At 36.6% G+C, this 17,033-nt stretch overlaps 1 protein-coding gene across 1 annotated transcript in view; it reads left to right on the forward strand.

Moving 5' to 3' along the window:
* CPS1 (carbamoyl-phosphate synthase 1) overlaps positions 1 to 17,033 on the forward strand; it is a 120,929-nt gene that overhangs the window by 25,777 nt on the left and 78,119 nt on the right. Inside the window, exons 6-13 of the mRNA XM_004601328.3 lie at positions 1,755 to 1,847; positions 4,272 to 4,361; positions 5,441 to 5,569; positions 6,118 to 6,221; positions 7,077 to 7,215; positions 8,085 to 8,162; positions 12,557 to 12,655; positions 14,954 to 15,049. Coding sequence (XP_004601385.2) covers positions 1,755 to 1,847; positions 4,272 to 4,361; positions 5,441 to 5,569; positions 6,118 to 6,221; positions 7,077 to 7,215; positions 8,085 to 8,162; positions 12,557 to 12,655; positions 14,954 to 15,049 — 828 coding nt within the window. The remainder of the gene's footprint in view (positions 1 to 1,754; positions 1,848 to 4,271; positions 4,362 to 5,440; positions 5,570 to 6,117; positions 6,222 to 7,076; positions 7,216 to 8,084; positions 8,163 to 12,556; positions 12,656 to 14,953; positions 15,050 to 17,033) is intronic.

Here is a 17,033-nt window from a genome sequence, read left to right on the forward strand (position 1 = left end):
CTCTCTCTCTCTCTCTCCTTTTGGGCATTATGGTTTTTAGTACAGATACTGAGAGGCCATCATGTTTGGTCCTTTACCCACTTTCAGCACACATCTCCCATCCAGAGCAATCCTTTCACAGCAGCTCTTTGAACCAAAAGCATAGCTCTGGAAATAAAAATATGCCTCAATCAGAGAAAAGATCTAGTTTATGCAACTCTTCTTCCTCAACCTCTAATCTTGCTTCCCTCTTTCTAAACTTTCCTGAAATAGATGCTAGTGAAGTTACATATCCCAAATAGTCTTGTGTTTTCTTAGCCCATAGTAATACTGTGAAAAATCAAGCAATGATGAGGTTGCCAGAGAATAAAATTTTGAACTCCAATTTAGGCTGCGAAACTGGAGGATTAAATAGAATATAGTCATGGTTAGTAATAAAGGAAAACATTTAACAATATCTTACTATATTTTTCATGTGACATGTTAGTATAAGATGCACCTGCTTTTCATCGGACCCAATTAAGTTTTGGAAATTTGGCCGAATAAGTTTGCACAGACAAAATAGTAGTATTGACTATTGTATTTAATGGGTGATGCTGGTTCACAGTAAAATGTACGTTATAATTTTCTGCCCTATTAATCTTTGATTGAAAAGCGAGATTGTGTTTTAATTCATATATTTTAAGAAAAAGAGAATGAGACAAAATTTTAAAAGTTAGGGATTCACAAATTGAGTCAAGGGACTCTGTCATTTGAATTACGAGTGTCAGTAGAGACCATCATAAAATTTAATAAATCATTGTGGAAGTGAAAGGTGATTTTAGTTGTTTCTCCAGGGTGAGAGATGACATTCTGGTTTTAATTGCACTGAAATGATCATCATGTCTGAATGACGTCTGGCACTTTCCCCCTCCACTCACTCCCAAGTGATGTTTTCTCCAAGGAGTACGTTTCAAAGGAAAATAAAAGCTTTCTTCTATTCCCTACAATGAAGTTATTTCTTTGGAGAAAAGCACATTGATGACTTATTTTGATTCTCCTCTCATTAAGAACTTGATCACCACATAGTATATATTTAGAAATATATTATGCAACTTTTCTATATAGGTCAAACTAGACTTAACTAACAAGTACATCCGAAGACACAGTTAATAATAAGAAAAAAAATCACATGCAGCATCGAAGATAGAAGATCAGTTTGGAAAAAACTTCACAGAGGGCTGAGAATTCTTTAAAATTCAGGCTTTTAGGGACACCTGGGAATTAACATCTAAGGCTTAAGCAGTAGATATTTTTTTATTGCTGATTCTTGCAAACATTATGGGCTATATAGAATTTCAGTTTCTTTTTTCACAATAGGATCTTATAACACATCTTCCTTAATCTGATTTTTTGGATTTTGTATACTTTTCTCAGTAGTTTTGGGTACAGTTTTACCATGAAATATCATTAGGTCATGTGCATTGAGCAATAGATATGCTCACCACTTTACACTGTACCAGCCTGGAAACTGAACACCAATTCTAAAGGGTTTTTTTTTTTGACTTTGCTAACCTAGGAAGTATCTCAACTCTAGAAGAACCAATTATACTTCCCATAGTATTTCCCAAAATGTACCATGAATATTGTTTCATCAGTCCAGGTTGAGAATATGGTCTTCTACTGATGGCTATGAGTCACTAGAAAGGCATTTAAACCTTGGAATAGCTGTTGAGTCCATGTGAATTTACTCTGTCTGTGCATTCATTAAAACTATCTGTTTTTCAATTTGATAGGGTACCATGCTTGGGAAAATTGAATTTGATGGTCAATCTGTGGACTTTGTGGATCCCAACAAGCAGAATTTGATTGCTGAGGTTTCAACCAAGGTGAGAAATTTTCCTTCATATGATCTCATTTTATTTTACTACCTTTTGGCCTTTGTCTCTTTGTCTAAATAAAAATATTCATTTAGGCAGAAGTATTAGAGTGGGGTGGAAAGGCACTCTCATAGTGGCTAAAAGATGAATTTGAATTCTTATATGTGATACATAAGGATATATGTACTATATATACATAATTCTTATATATATGAAAAACTTTTACTATGTGAAAGTTTTATGCCTTAATCTAGAATCAGTTTACTATTATTTAATTTTTTTACTATTATTTTAGATTTTTTTGCCTTTGTTATTATAAAGTTCAAGTTTTCCTAAACGTGAGAGAAAAGGACCAACTATAGAATCGGCATAGCTACTATCTAGTATCCCTCCCCTCCTGTCAAATGGAAATGAGGAATAAGGACTCTGAGTCTCTGGCAATTAATACTGAGCTTGATGCTCATGCATTCTGTCATCCTGAGCCATAATAAATATAAGTTGTTAACAAGATAAATCTGAAATTATTACATACCTGAATTTTGACTATGACATTGATGCTGTTTTCATTTGTTCTTAATTCTAATTCTTGTACATTAAAATTACAGGAGATTATATTTTCTCTAAAATTTCCTGTGGTTTAGTTTGGGACATAATGTGGTAGAAGTCAAATTCCCCCCCCCCCCCACCGGAATGATACAATTTTAGAACTGAGAACAACTTTGGAATTCTAGTCTAGTGTTTATAAACATGAAAAGTGTTGGCCTAAAATGACTTATTTTAAATAATTCTCTGGTCTAATAATATGTAAAACACTGCACATTATACTTTCCTCTGGGAGAGACTTGATGCATGTTCATGTACTCAAGTGTTTTTGAGATCTTATTTCACTATTCTTATTCTTTAAGTAGGCGTAATAATGAGTTTGTGCACTGGTCAACATAAAGTAGCCTATCTGTATTTTTATTTATATAAAATGAATGACAGTGAAATGGTATAAATTGGTTTTGTCAATTAATTCTAGCTTAATTAAGTAATTTTTGATGCAGTGATAAAAACTGTATTTGTATCAGTGGATAATATTCATTTGGGAGCTTTATTTTAATTTTGTCTATGTTTGATTTTTCCTTTGGGCCACACTTGTTGGTGCTTAGGAGCAAGTCTTGTAACTGAACCCATGTCCCCTGCATGAAAAGCATGTACACCAGTCCCTTGAACTCTCTTTCCTGCCCCCTATTCTGGGAGTTTTGTTTAATGCAACCAGCAACTTAATTCATTGTCGCATGATTGCAATTTGATGTAGCTACAATTGGACTGTTAGATTCTTTTATTTCTAGCAGAAGACTAAGGTTAGCATCTATAATTTTCAAATTATCTTGTAAAAGCGATTACCTGTAACATTTCTGAATAAGTTCAATACTAGTTTCCCAGATCATGGCAAAACTAGGGTGGGTTTTTTTTCTAGAAGAGTTTGTAGCAAAAGAAAAGATAAATGCTGTTTATATTTTTTCCACAAGTACAGTGTAAAGAATGAGTTCACATTATATAGACTTCCTGGAGTGGTTAGACATTTCTAGTGGAGCACAAGCTCTTTTAAATATCCAGACTACAATTTTTATCTCAAACCTTTTGAAACCCTAGAAATCCTCTTAAATTCAGAATGTGCTAGCTAACTCTCAGAGTTGGAACCAGCCTGGGCACTCGGCCCTCTAGGCTTTCTCTAGCTATATTTCTATTATTTCTCTTTTTATGACTTTGGGAAACTGTTTCTCGGGTAAATGACTGTGAAAATGGATCTAACCCCAAGCAATGCTAAAGACATAGGTAATGATCATGATATGCTTGGGGACCCTTTTTATGAAGTCTACCATTTAAATGCAAACAATTATACAGTAACCTGAAGGGACAAGAGGGCTACAGTAGCTTGGAAATTCCTTGATGCTCATACTGATTTTATCCATTAACACCACTGGGTAAACTTAATGCACAGTAGCTCTGTCCATCCAAACTTGATTGTAAATTGATGATCAAGGGATAATTTAAATACACAAGCACAATTTACCTATTACTACTGCTGAGTCAGACATTACACCTGAAAATTCCTTTGTTACTCGCTGTTAATGAGATGGGGGGAAATTGATGTTAACTATGGATGGAAATCATCAATTACTTGGAATCATGATTATGGTAATCAACATTTTATATAAAGCAGCAGTCCTTTTGCTCTCATATAAAAGATACTATCTGTGGCACTTGCTGTGCCTTTCTTATAATTAACTGTCAGTCACTTGCTAGTAGTTAACCAATTAATCTGTTACCAATCTACCTACAAGCATCTGTAGTCATGTTTCTGGTACTGGTGGGTGTTGCTAATAGCTCGGAACTTTCCACTTACCCTGTTCTTTCTTTCTTTCTTTTCAAAATTTTAAATGGCAGGATGTCAAGGTATTTGGCAAAGGAAATCGTACCAAAGTGGTAGCTGTAGACTGTGGGATTAAAAACAATGTAATCCGACTTCTAGTAAAGGTAAGTAATTTGTTCCATCTCAGGGTGAGGGTTTATAATATTGATTGTTAGTGCTAAGCTGATTTCCTCTGTTTTAGAAAGCACTTGGGCATTCTCTCAGAATGTCAGGGGATCTACTTTCTTCTTGTTGTCTTTGATCTACAAAGTAACACATTTATCTCTGTTAAAATTCGAAATATAGACTACCATGTAGAGGAAAAACCCTCAAAGGGGTTCCCAGAACAGAAGAGAATGATGATTGTTCTTGTTACTTATTGACTGACTCTCTGCTCAGGTTTATTTAGAGAGAATCAAAAACCTAGTTTCAGAGAATACTTCAATGATATTGCATTTATTATATACATTTATTACATCTTTGCCCTGATGTAATAAATCTTGAAAGTAGAAACTTTCAGATTACCTCATACTAAATGTTAGACTACCAGTTAAGATAAACTCTTAGAGGGTTTTAAGATATTGTTCCTTAAATATGTTTTTTTTGGGATTTCCCCTCCCTGCTCCTCTTGTTCTTCCTTCCTTCCTTCCTTCCTTCCTTCCTTCCTTCCTTCCTTCCTTCCTTCCTTCCTTCCTTCCTTCCTTCCTTCCTTCCTTCCTTCCTTCCTTCCTTCCTTCCTTCCCTTTTATATAGAAACAAATTGATTTTTCTAACACATATGAATCAAGCCTAGGAATAAAAGGCTGATTAAATTTTTATCAGACAAATGAAGTAAATTTTGAAAAGGTGAGAGATAATCCCAGTGAAAAAAATAAAGTTTTTTTGTTTGTTTTTTAATTTGAAATTTATTCTCCCATAGCTAGTGTGAAAACCTACATGCCTGTGGACTCAGTAACAAAACCTTTAGTTCAGAAGCCTCCTGAAGCATAAGATAGTGCATTACTTATTTTTCCAGGATTAAATTTTGATTGCCTTTTCTCATTCACTTTCTCTTTACCATTGGTGCCATTTACATCACACAAAGCGAAAGGAGTTGCCAAATATTTTTTTTTGATCAACATTATTTGAACCAGATAATTTTTTTCTCTTCCCTTTAGGAGTACAGAGAAGTGTAGTAAACTCACACTTTGTGTTTCTTTTTCAGCGAGGAGCTGAAGTGCATTTAGTTCCCTGGAATCATGATTTTACCAAGATGGAGTATGATGGTCTTGTAATTGCAGGAGGACCTGGAGACCCAACTCTTGCACAACCACTAATTCAAAATGTCAAAAAGGTGATTCTGGGTGTAGTGTGTATCTGTGAATCTGTGCATGAGGCTGTGTGAGTCTGCTCTGTTCTTCTGAAAATGCTGCATAGTATTTTATCCATTCAGAACCTGGGGGAAACGCCCAAGGTAGTATCAGCACAAATAGTGTACAGAGAATGAAAGAGGAGAAGGTACTAGAGAGAAAGAGATTTCCCTCAAACAAAGGAATGGGGATAATGTCCTAGAGTTAAAAGCACACGAGTGTAATCTCCAAATACATCTTTCCATACAATTGTGGAATGAGAACTCAGGCTTCTCACTGGAACCTGGGACCTCTGAAAGCTCCATGTTTCTAAAGAAATATTAAATTAGATTTCATTTAATCTGAATGTCACATACATTTTATTACATTCTAATGCTTTATTTTGTCAATCATGTCAACTTTTATCCTTTTATTCAGTTACTCTTCTCTCTAGCATGTTAGTTAAAAGAAAAGGGCACTTCCTTTTATCCCTGCAGAAGCAGCATCTTTGGAGCCGTTCTTGTGGGTTTAATAAAAATTCTCTCCGGTTTAGGTTTTAGAGAGTCGCACAGAACCATTGTTTGGAATCAGTACAGGAAATTTAATAACAGGATTGGCAGCTGGAGCCAAAACTTACAAGATGCCTATGGCCAACAGGTAAGGCTGCTATGCTTTTGCTTACAGGTCAAACTGACTCTGAAACACTATTAGTAATGGACTACAAAAGACTTAGAAAACGTATATGCCATTTTCTCCAGAATAAATGAATAACTGTACTATTACAAGGTTCACAGTTGTCTGACTACCTGATACCACTTTTATTGCATTTTTGAAAGGTAACCTTCTGTAACAAAAACTTTACTATAGTTTAAAGATATTTTCCATCTCTTGGCATAAAGTGAGGTTACAGTACTCAATCAAATGATATCCCAAGGGAAATTTTCAGAGTGTAAGTTTGATTTCAGACCATTGATAGTATCTTAAGACATGATTCAAAAACATAAATTTTCCCATTCTCTAGTTTTTTGTTTCTTTGCCTCAATGGTGTTAATTTATTCACCTTTTCCCTCCCCCACAGTCTATCCTCCATCCAAAGTATTATTCAAAATGATTTAGGGCTCATTACTCATCTCTTTATCCTTCACAAATTCTCCTCTGGTTTTTAAAATTACTGTTGCTCCCTTAAAATAAATCCCTTCTAATGTATCTTCCTTGGTTAAGCTACTTCAGAACTTTCAACTTTTTCTGTTATGAGTGCAGCTCCCCATTTTCTAAAACCGATTATAGAACTTTAATAGACCTGGTATTTAACACACAACAAAGCTTCCTGAATTGATTTTTGTTGCTAAGATTATTAGGATTAACAATCTGTGACTTTTCTCATAGAGTAATTTTCACTAAGCAAGTGGAACTTTCAAATTTTAATAGGCTTTCCTTGTTCACTATTTCACAGCTAATGTGTTTATACTCTTCTCTTCATTGTTCTTTTTTTTCCCTATTCTTTTTCTCCAGAGGACAGAACCAGCCTGTTCTGAATGTCACAAACAGACAGGCTTTCATTACTGCTCAGAATCATGGCTATGCCTTGGACAACACCCTCCCTGCTGGCTGGAAACCACTTTTTGTGAATGTCAATGATCAAACAAATGAGGTAGGAACTCTCAATAAACCTGTTCGGTTGATTATGAGAAATGCAGGAACTTTCCTACTATCACACAGACACCTTTCCCTTGCTTATTTGATTTTTGAGGTGTGTGTGTGTGTGTGTGTGTTAGTAGATTGATTTTATAAGTTACTTTCTATGTAATTCTGCTCTTAAGGTCATTTCTCCCTTCCTCTTTATTGGTTGGTGAATTAAGATTTCCTGCTTGATGATCGTCTTGCAGATTTGTTGTTAATAGATTAAGTGTGTTTAAGCCAAGTTTATAAGGATCATTTCATTGGGATTCTCTTACCACTGAAGTAGCTTGAGGAAATCAATGGATGGGTGATTTAGGAATTGGAGATTAGGAAAGAATTGAAGATAAGGAAAAAGTTGGAATTCTTTTTAATGTATTATTATTTTACACCACACCTAGAAGGTGCTCAGGGCTTTTCTTATCTCTGTGGTCAGGAATCACTCCTGGGAGAGTGTGGACTTCTGGATCTATATGCAATGCCTGGAATAGAATCTGGGTAGACCATGTGTAAGGCAGGTATTTTACCTGCTCTACTATTTCCTTATCTCTACTGCCCTGGAATTCACTTTATCATCATATCATCATATTCTCTACAGCCCAGATTTCATTCTGAGTCGAGTTTATGGGGCCCAACAAGCTATAGTACAAATTGGTTGTCTTTAGTAAGGAACAACTTCCTATTGAATTTTTAAGGCCTAAATTTGTCAGTCCTATTAGTTTTTAGAATGTTCTTCACATTTAACCCAATTTAAAAACTTTGAATTTTTCTGTTCACTACTGCATAGTTGCAATTGACACTTATATTACAGAAATAACATTATCTGCTTTCTCATTTGTTTAGGGGATTATGCATGAGAGCAAACCTTTCTTTGGCGTACAGTTCCACCCCGAGGTCAGCCCAGGGCCCACAGACACTGAGGTACGTTGAAGAGATAAAGCCTGTGAAATCCTTAAAATCAATATTTATGTGAAAACTTAAGAAACCCTAGGTCATCTGGGTCCAGAGCATTCTCAAGAAGGGTACTTTGATCACATTATGATCACGATCACGAAATCCCATTAATCACCGATTTCTCGGGCGGGCTCAGTAACCTCTCATTTCGTCCTTTCCCTGAGATTTTAGAAGTCTCTCTCGACTTGCCCTCCTAACAATGTCGCTCTGGGGGCTCTTCAGGGTCAGGGGAATGAGATCCAGCTTGTTACTGGATTTAGAATATGAATACACTATGGGAAGCTTGCAAGGCTGTCCCATGTGGGCAGGAAACTCTCAGAAGATCGCCAGTTTCTCCCAGAGTGAGAAGTAGGCTACAAGATATCGTTCGGCTGTGAAGCGGCTGCGCACTTCTGAGAGCTTGCTTTTATTTTAATTTTTAATTTTTTAATTTTTGACAGCATTATTGCTTTTATTTATTTATTTATTTTTTAAACTTTTTATTAAATCACCATGTGGAAAGTTACAAAGTTCTCAGGTTTATGTCTCAGTTATACAATATTCAAACACCCATCCCTTCACCAGTGCCCATATTCCACCACCAAAATCCCCAGTATACCCCCCGCCCCCACCCCCTACCCCCTACTGTATAACTAATGAATTTCACTTCATTTTCTCTTTACCTTGATTACATTCCATAATTCAACACAAAACTCACTATAGTTGTTAGAGTTTCCACCCAAGAGAGACAGACCTACTACCAAGGAAGCATTTGATAATTAGTTTTCCATTGATGGAAATGAAGAGATATGTAGCCCCACTGCTACAAGTACATAACTCTCTCTCTTTATTTTCCTTTTTCCTTCCCCCCCTTTTTTTTTTTCCCCCCCTCATCCCCCTTCCCGCGCCTCATAGTATGGTGTACGCCACACCGCGTTGGCAGCGTGGGGCTTTTGCTTAGTTCACAGTCCAGAGAGGTGGCTGCTACATCAATAACCTTCAATATTTCAACAAAAACTTACTGTTATTATTTGGAGTTTCCCCCCCAAGTCAGACCTGTTCAAAAGGAACCGTTTCACATTGCTGACAATTATAGATGTTAAGTCTTGGTTTTGGATTTCTGTATAAAGTCCAGGGAAAATTCTGCCAGAAATTGCATAGCCCAGCTCACAGTCCCAGTGCATTGCTGTAAGAAGTCTCTGGAATCAAAGTGTTTAGGCGCAGAGGGTCCGCTTCACGCTCAGTGGCTCCGGATTTATCTGGGCTGAGGGCGTGCCGGTTACGCCCCCTTCCCATGAGTTCCTGGGAGCCCCAAAAATAAAAACCGAATACCTCTGGGTTTGGAGTCTCAGAAGATGGCACCTGCCACGTGGGTGCCGCCAACCCGCCGTTTTCCGTGCAGGAAGACAGGGTGGGGAGGAAAAAAATCCACCCCCTGGCAGCACAGAGTTGTAGCCCAGTTCGCAGTCCCAGTGCATTGCTATTGGATGCTGCGCTGGATGCCAGAATGTGTTAGATCTCTGGAATCAAAGTCTTTAGGTGCAGAGGGTCCCTATTTATTTATTTTTAAAAATTTATTTATTTTTAACTAGTGAATCACCGTGAGGGTACAGTTACAGATTTATACACTTTTGTGCTCATGTTTCCCTCATACAAAGTTCGAGAACCCATCCCTTCACCAGTGCCCATTCTCCACCACCAGTAAACCCAGCATCCCTCCCACCCTCCCCAATCCCATCTCCCCCGACCCCACCCTGCCACTGTGGCAGGGCATTCCCTTCTGTTCTCTCTAATTATGAGAGCTTGCTTTTAAATCTCTCTCTGGATGCTGGCTGTTGATGGGATTACACACACCTGGGTTCCTCTGCTGGTACCTTCATGCATGAGGCCTGTCTGAATGTGTGGAGAGGGGCCTCGAGCTTGGCTGTAGCTAGGTTCTGGTGGTCTTCAGCTGCCGGGAGCTCTTCTCAGGGTGGGGAGGGAAGCTGGAGCCCATCCCCTCCAAGGGGGCCAAGGGAAGACAGCCAGGCATGTGGGCAAGAGACTCTTTGCATCACTCTCTTCTGAGTGCTTGCTTTTAAGTCTCTCTCTGAATGTTGGCCATTATTTTGATCACATACATCTTCTATTAGAAATGTTCCATGATTATCATGGAGGGTATTCCTATCTTTTTTAAAAACAATTTTTGGAGTTGGAAAGCCCTTAAAAAACCCTATTCCATGTTATTTTTATTTAAGACATTATCATTCTAATATATTTAGTTCTGAAATTTACAATTGTTGTACTATGCAAATGAATTTCCCCTTGCTCTCCAGTTCTCATAACTGAAATGAAATTTTAATCCCCCATCTGTGACTTCATAAAAATCCCTATGGCAACTGATTGTGTAGACACATAGGGAGAATAAACAGCAGTAGGGGAGGGAAGAAGGGCAGGGGTGTGGAAAGAGTGCAAAGAGTGCAAGCTTGCACCTACACACGAGTCACATGACTCCAGAACGATGCTCAGAGGGGCTTTGTTTTCAATTTTGATGCCTTAACTGTTTTTTGGTGGGAGCTATTAGTTCAGTATTTAAGGAAATATTTTCAAATAAATTTGACACACAGAAAGTCTCCAGAGTCTGTTGTGACTTCCTCTTTCTTGCCCTTTGGGCTTCTGACAGTAATGCTGGCAATTCTTTCTTGTCAGCAGGTCCTCTCAGAAAACACATCACTGTAAATACAGATGGAGAATAAGAATTTCATTTTGTTAACTTGACTTCTTTATCCTTCAACTGCCTTTTAGTCATCTGTATTTTTCTTTTTTGAAAAAAATAAATAACTTTCCTTTTTCAAAACACATGATTTACAAAGTTGTTCACAGTACAGTTGTTTTAGGCATACAGTGTTTCAACACCAGTCCCACCACAAGTTTGACTTTCCCTCCATCAATGTCCCTAGTTCCTTTCCCTTTCCCAGCCTGCCCCAATAGCAGGCACATAATAAATTTACTTCATATTTTTCCCCCCTCGCCAAAGGAATGATCAGAAAATAAGGTCAAAAAGAGTCAATTTGTGATGATTGACTATTATATGATTTAATCTATATAAAGGTATTTCAAATCATTTAATACAATAAAATATGCTTATTCTCATTTTCATAACTATGTTTTCAACTCTGAAATTTTAACTGTTAAGAGATAATGGTTTAGGGGCCAGAGAGAGAGCACAAAGATCTGGAAACCTGTGTGACATCCCTGAGGCCTCTCTGGTTGGATCCTTCTTGTCATCAGAGCCCTCATGCATGCTTCTAGGTGTAGTACTGGAAGTGTCCAGGACTTCTGGAAGTCCCTTCCCCACCACAAAATAGTGTTTTTTTTTTTTGAGTGGTAGGGGTTGGGTCACACATGATGATATCCAGGGGCTACTGTTAGCTCTGATCTTGGGGGTTGTTATTACTGACAGGTTACAGAGTCATTTGCCTGCATTAGTACTTCAGATTAGGAGCACTGAAAAATCATTATGTAATTTTTCTATTACCACTAAATGAATTTTTGTCAAATTTCTGCAAAATAAATATTTGTTGAAATGTGTCATGTGTAGTTCAAAATTGGAAATAAATTTACTGATGAAGATTTAGTATAGAGATCATGGAAATTCTTTTTAACAACCAGTTATTTATGACTCTAGGATGCCTAAGTTGTATAACTTAATCTTTGTATAATTAGAATTTTTGTTAGAAGAGGAAAATTATTCATAGTCAAGGAATAGGAAAACATTCTCAGAAGGCATTACTTGAAATTTTCATTTTCTGGTGAAGATGAATTTTGATATCAAGTACTTCAATTGAGCCCCTTAAGAGTATTTATTTGATGAATTACCAAATGCAGTTGAAGCGCTGTGATTTGTTATACTGCTCATGATAGGGCTTCGTGTGTTCTAAGACCACAACCTCCACCAGTATATCAGTTCCATCCACCATTGTTCATTGTCCCAGGGTCCCCTCCCTCCCACTCTCACTCTTTGCCCTAGATAAGCTCTGTTCTATAGACCATTTCTTAGTTTCTGTTGCCTTTAGATATTTGTTGTTTTGTTACTGGGTTTCCTTACTTTGTATCCTACATATGAGAGAGATCATTCTGTAGCTTTCCTCTTCCCTTTTCATTTAGCATGATAACTTCTACTTCCCTCCACATAGCAGCGACGTTCATGATTTTTTGATCAAATTTAAAAAAATAGTTTTGCTGGAGCTGCCAAAAAGCAAACTATAAATATTGCTCATAAATATTTATCCTAGAATATGATTTTTATAATTTAAAGTTCATATTTAACTGGAAATTGTGTATTTTATCTGGTAACATTATGAGTTTTGAAGCTTCTAACTGATTAATTTTATTTTTTCCAGTACCTCTTTGATTCCTTTTTCTCACTGATAAAGAAGGGGAAAGGTACGACTGTTACATCAGTTCTGCCAAAGCCAGCTCTTGTTGCATCTCGAATTGAGGTCAGTATGAGTGGGCTTATACTTTATCTAAATATTTTGGGTTTTATTTAAATATTTCTCTATGATATATTTTTGAATGAATGGAAAATTATTTTAATGCCTATTAAAATAATTGAAACCATTGTGTTGACCAATCTTTTATAGTTTATTATTTATTCTGCTCTTGAAGATGTTGATACAACCATTTAATTTTATTCATACTTTTTAAAGTTTACTTCTAGAGTATTCTAATAACATTATATATATATACATACATATATACACACATATGTATAAAATGTTTAGTTTAGAATTTGATACATTTTTTCCATGTCTTTTTTTTTTTTGCTTTTTGGGTCACACCCGGTGATGCACAGGGGTTACTCCTGGTTCTACACTCAGGAATTACCCCTGATAGTGCTCAGGGGACCATATGGGATGCTGGGATTCTAACCCGGGTCGGCCGCATGCAAGGCAAGCACCCTTCCTGCTGTGCTATCGCTCCAGCCCCAATTTTTTCCATATCTTAATAAATTAGCCATTGTTCGGTTTGAGATACTGTACAGACTTGTCATTGATGATAGATGTATTTTAAAAAACTTGAATTGTTATTAAAATCATGAAGAGAATATTATTTTACTTATAAGGATAAGATTAACAATAGTACACATGAGATTTAAATACTTGATTCTACTTTTTTTTATAGTTAGGAAACAGATATCTATACCATTTTATCTAAGTTATAGAAGGATGTATTTTTAAAGTGCATTTGTACATCACATTTTTTAGTAGTTAAAAAGGTTGATTTAAATATAAACAATACAGTAATTTGAGTTAGTTGGCATGTTTTAAAGACAGCTTCATTCTTTTTTGTTTTGTTTTTTTGGTTTTTGGGTCACACCTGGCGATGCACAGGGTTACGCCTGGCTGTTCACACAGGAATTATCCTGGTGGTGCTCAGGGGAACCATATGAGATGCTAGGAATCGAACCCGGGTTGGCCACATGCAAGGCAAATGCCGTACCCACTGTGCTATTGCTCCAGTCCCAAAACAGCTTCTTGAGACAGGAGATTAAAGAAGACTCTATTTAAAATCAATGGATTCTCAGTAGCAATAATACATTACCAATTAATTTTATTTTTTATTATTTTATAAAACTTTTGGGCCATACCTGGTGGTGCTCAGGGTTGACTGCTGGCTCTCTGCTCATGGGTCACTCCCAACGGGGGCTCAAGAAAACAATAGGGGGTGCCGGGTATCCATCCCGGTTTGGCAGTATGCAAGGCAAGTGCCCTACTAGTTCTATTGTTCTTAGAGCCCTGCAGATTTTTTTTCCCTCAAGTGGACCACACCACGTGATGTTCAGAGCCCACTCCTGACTCTATGCTCAGGGATCTCTCCTGGTGGGCTTGCTTAGGGGCACTACAAACTGTGGAGGACAGAACCTGGTTCAGTCATATGAAAGGCAAATGCCCTACCCTCTGAATTATCACTCCAGCCCAATAGATATTTTTCTTTTACATTATCAAGTCATGTTCATCAAAAGCATCTCAACTCTTAATGGTTAAAGGAAGGGCATTCTTTGGGATGCCACAGGGTCTTGTCTGCAGAAAGCACCCAATAAGTATTTGTTGAACCAAGTTTCCCAAGTTTCATGCAGAGTCCAAGAACATCTTTTTTACTCCGAAGAGCTTGGTAATTGTGGCTAAAAATTATCAGTGTGTTTGAAATAATTTTTGTACTTTATAGAATTTGAATTATTGCTAAGACATGGTCATTTTTGTACTGCATTTTCTGAAATAGTTTTGACTTTGAATAATGACATAAAGGTAAAACATAATTGTTCAGGGGCCCTGTGTCCCCTAGTCCCTTGTGTTCTTGTTTAGGGAACAAGACGTGGGTCTTAGTTGTGTTTACTCTAATCTTTTGAGTAGAAGAAATCCTACATTTAAAATGTAGGAGCATATTTGATCAACTAAATTTCAAGGAGATTCTTACCTAAATATGTAATATAAATAATGTATATTTCTTTACATGTTTATTTATGTAGTTATATATTTATGTATTACTAAATAAAATGAAGAATACTTCCAAAATTGTGTATATAATTGAAAAAATGATGTTATATGCTTTGGGACTTGCTTTGATATTGGATGTGTTCAAATTGTTAGTCATTGTCACATTTAATATCTATATTTAAAAACATTGTGTTTAGAATCACAGGTAACTGGAAAACATAGGTCATCTTCTTTACTCTGGAAAGCCTTAATTTCACCACTTTAACAATCAAACAAATGCTATTTTCTTTTTTCTAACAGGTTTCCAAAGTCCTTATCCTGGGATCAGGAGGTCTGTCCATTGGTCAGGCAGGTGAATTTGATTATTCGGGATCTCAAGCTGTAAAAGCCATGAAGGTGAGAGAATATGATCTCTGCTAGAATTAATATACTCCCTCTAATGAGTCTAATTAGTATCTTCTAATTTAGATTTATGACTCTACCTCTTTTCAAAGTCACTATAATTAATTTCCTCAGATATTCCTTACACATCTTATGCTAAAGGAAGTTTGATCACAGAGATGATTTTTTAAGTTTCTTAGATGTGCTTATGTGCAAATTAAAAAGGCTAGATTGATTTCCCCCAATCATCTATTTTATTACCTATTTATTTGAAAACATGTAAAACCATATATAGAGAGTTTTTTTTAAGACAATGAGCTTTCAAACTAAACTAGCCTTTAGTGTGAAAAGGGACCATGGGGGCATCTATGGTGCTCTAAAGTACTTCAAATATTCTACACGATGCCTCAGGCATCTTTATGGTTGAAATAGGGAAGACCTAGTTGGGTGAGGAAAGAAAGCAAATGCATTTCTGTCAAGCTTTCGAAGTTATTCCCGTCTCTAGGAAACCCAATTTCTCTCTGTGACTTGGACTGGATGACCTGAGTGATATGGTTGGATTTTCAAGTAGGAAACAAGATTTGATACCTAATTTGGGAAGATGCCCTTCTTGTTCCTTCACATACACTGGAGATCTCCCCAATTCTACTCATAGGGAAATAAACCTTTTAAAAATTGCTACTGTGCACATAAGGAATTTCTATTGAAGAACAAGTCTGGTTCCTCTTTGGTATCCATATTTCCCTGGATAGTTTCCAGTCAAGCCACACAGAGGCAAGGTGAGCTGTCTGTGACCTTGCCTTTGGCTTTGCAGGGGTCATCATTCACCAGAGACCTGGATAGAGAAAACAGTACAGGGAAGAGGGCTGGAGATTAAGACAACATGGGAAACAATGCAAATCTTTCTTCTTCCCTTGTTTTTATTTTATTTCCTACTCCATGTAACAAAAATTTTCACCCGATGTCTGTTGGAAAAAATTGTGGAACATAACCCTTGTTAATTACTTTACTCTACTTCCCATTTGTTTTAATTTTTAAAACTCTATTTATTAGGTATGGGTGCACGCAAATGCATACTTCTCTGTGCACTTTTTCATAGTTTGTTTTCTCCAGTCCATTATAATTTTTTTTAAGATTTATAATTAAAAAATGCTCAGTGATTTAAGGTGGCTATAATGTAATTTGTGCTTAATGTTTTATAATAGTCAACAAGCATACTGTTTTCTTTTTTTGTTATTTTTGTAGTTTTAGAAATAATTAGTATTTTCTTTAGTATGGGGACTATACCTGGCAAAGCTCAAGGAAATTCCCAGCTTTCCACCCAAGGATCACTCCTGGCAGGACCATATGGAGTTTGGTGGGGGGGTGTCGAATCTTGGTTGTCTACATGACAAGCAAATGCTCTACCCACTGTATTATTACTCCAGACCCTCAAGAATTAATATTTTTATGGCTTATATTAGTATGTGCTTCTTGTCCATTGCCTTAAGTTATAACTTTGATAATAGGAATTATTATATACAGTATTATAATTTTCTGAAGGGGTCATAGAAATGAATTAAATGTCAAAAATTTAAATAGCACATGCATTTTAGCCATAAGTGTATTAAAAAATAATGTAAACTTAAGAAAAGTGGTTTCAAACATATTAATAGTTTTTAAATGAATGGTCACTGATCACAGGCATTATGGACTCTTTTTCTTTTCTTTTCTTTTTTATTAAATTACCATGAGATACACAGTTACAAAGTTTTTGTGATAGGGTTTCAGTCACACAATATTCCAACACCCATCCCTTCACCAGTTTATATTTCCCACCACCAATGTCCCCAGTTTCTCTCCCAATCCCCCAGCCAGCCTACCTCTAGGACAGACACTATTCTTCTATTCTTCTTTCTGCTTCTGTTTCTGTCTCTGTCTCTGTCTCTCTGTGTCTGTCTGTCTGTAAATCTCTCCTTTTCGGACTCTCCTTTCATACTTTATTTTATGAAAATAGCTA

The sequence above is a fragment of the Sorex araneus genome, chromosome X, assembly GCF_027595985.1.
Source record: "Sorex araneus isolate mSorAra2 chromosome X, mSorAra2.pri, whole genome shotgun sequence".
NCBI classification, from domain to species: Eukaryota; Metazoa; Chordata; class Mammalia; order Eulipotyphla; family Soricidae; genus Sorex; species Sorex araneus.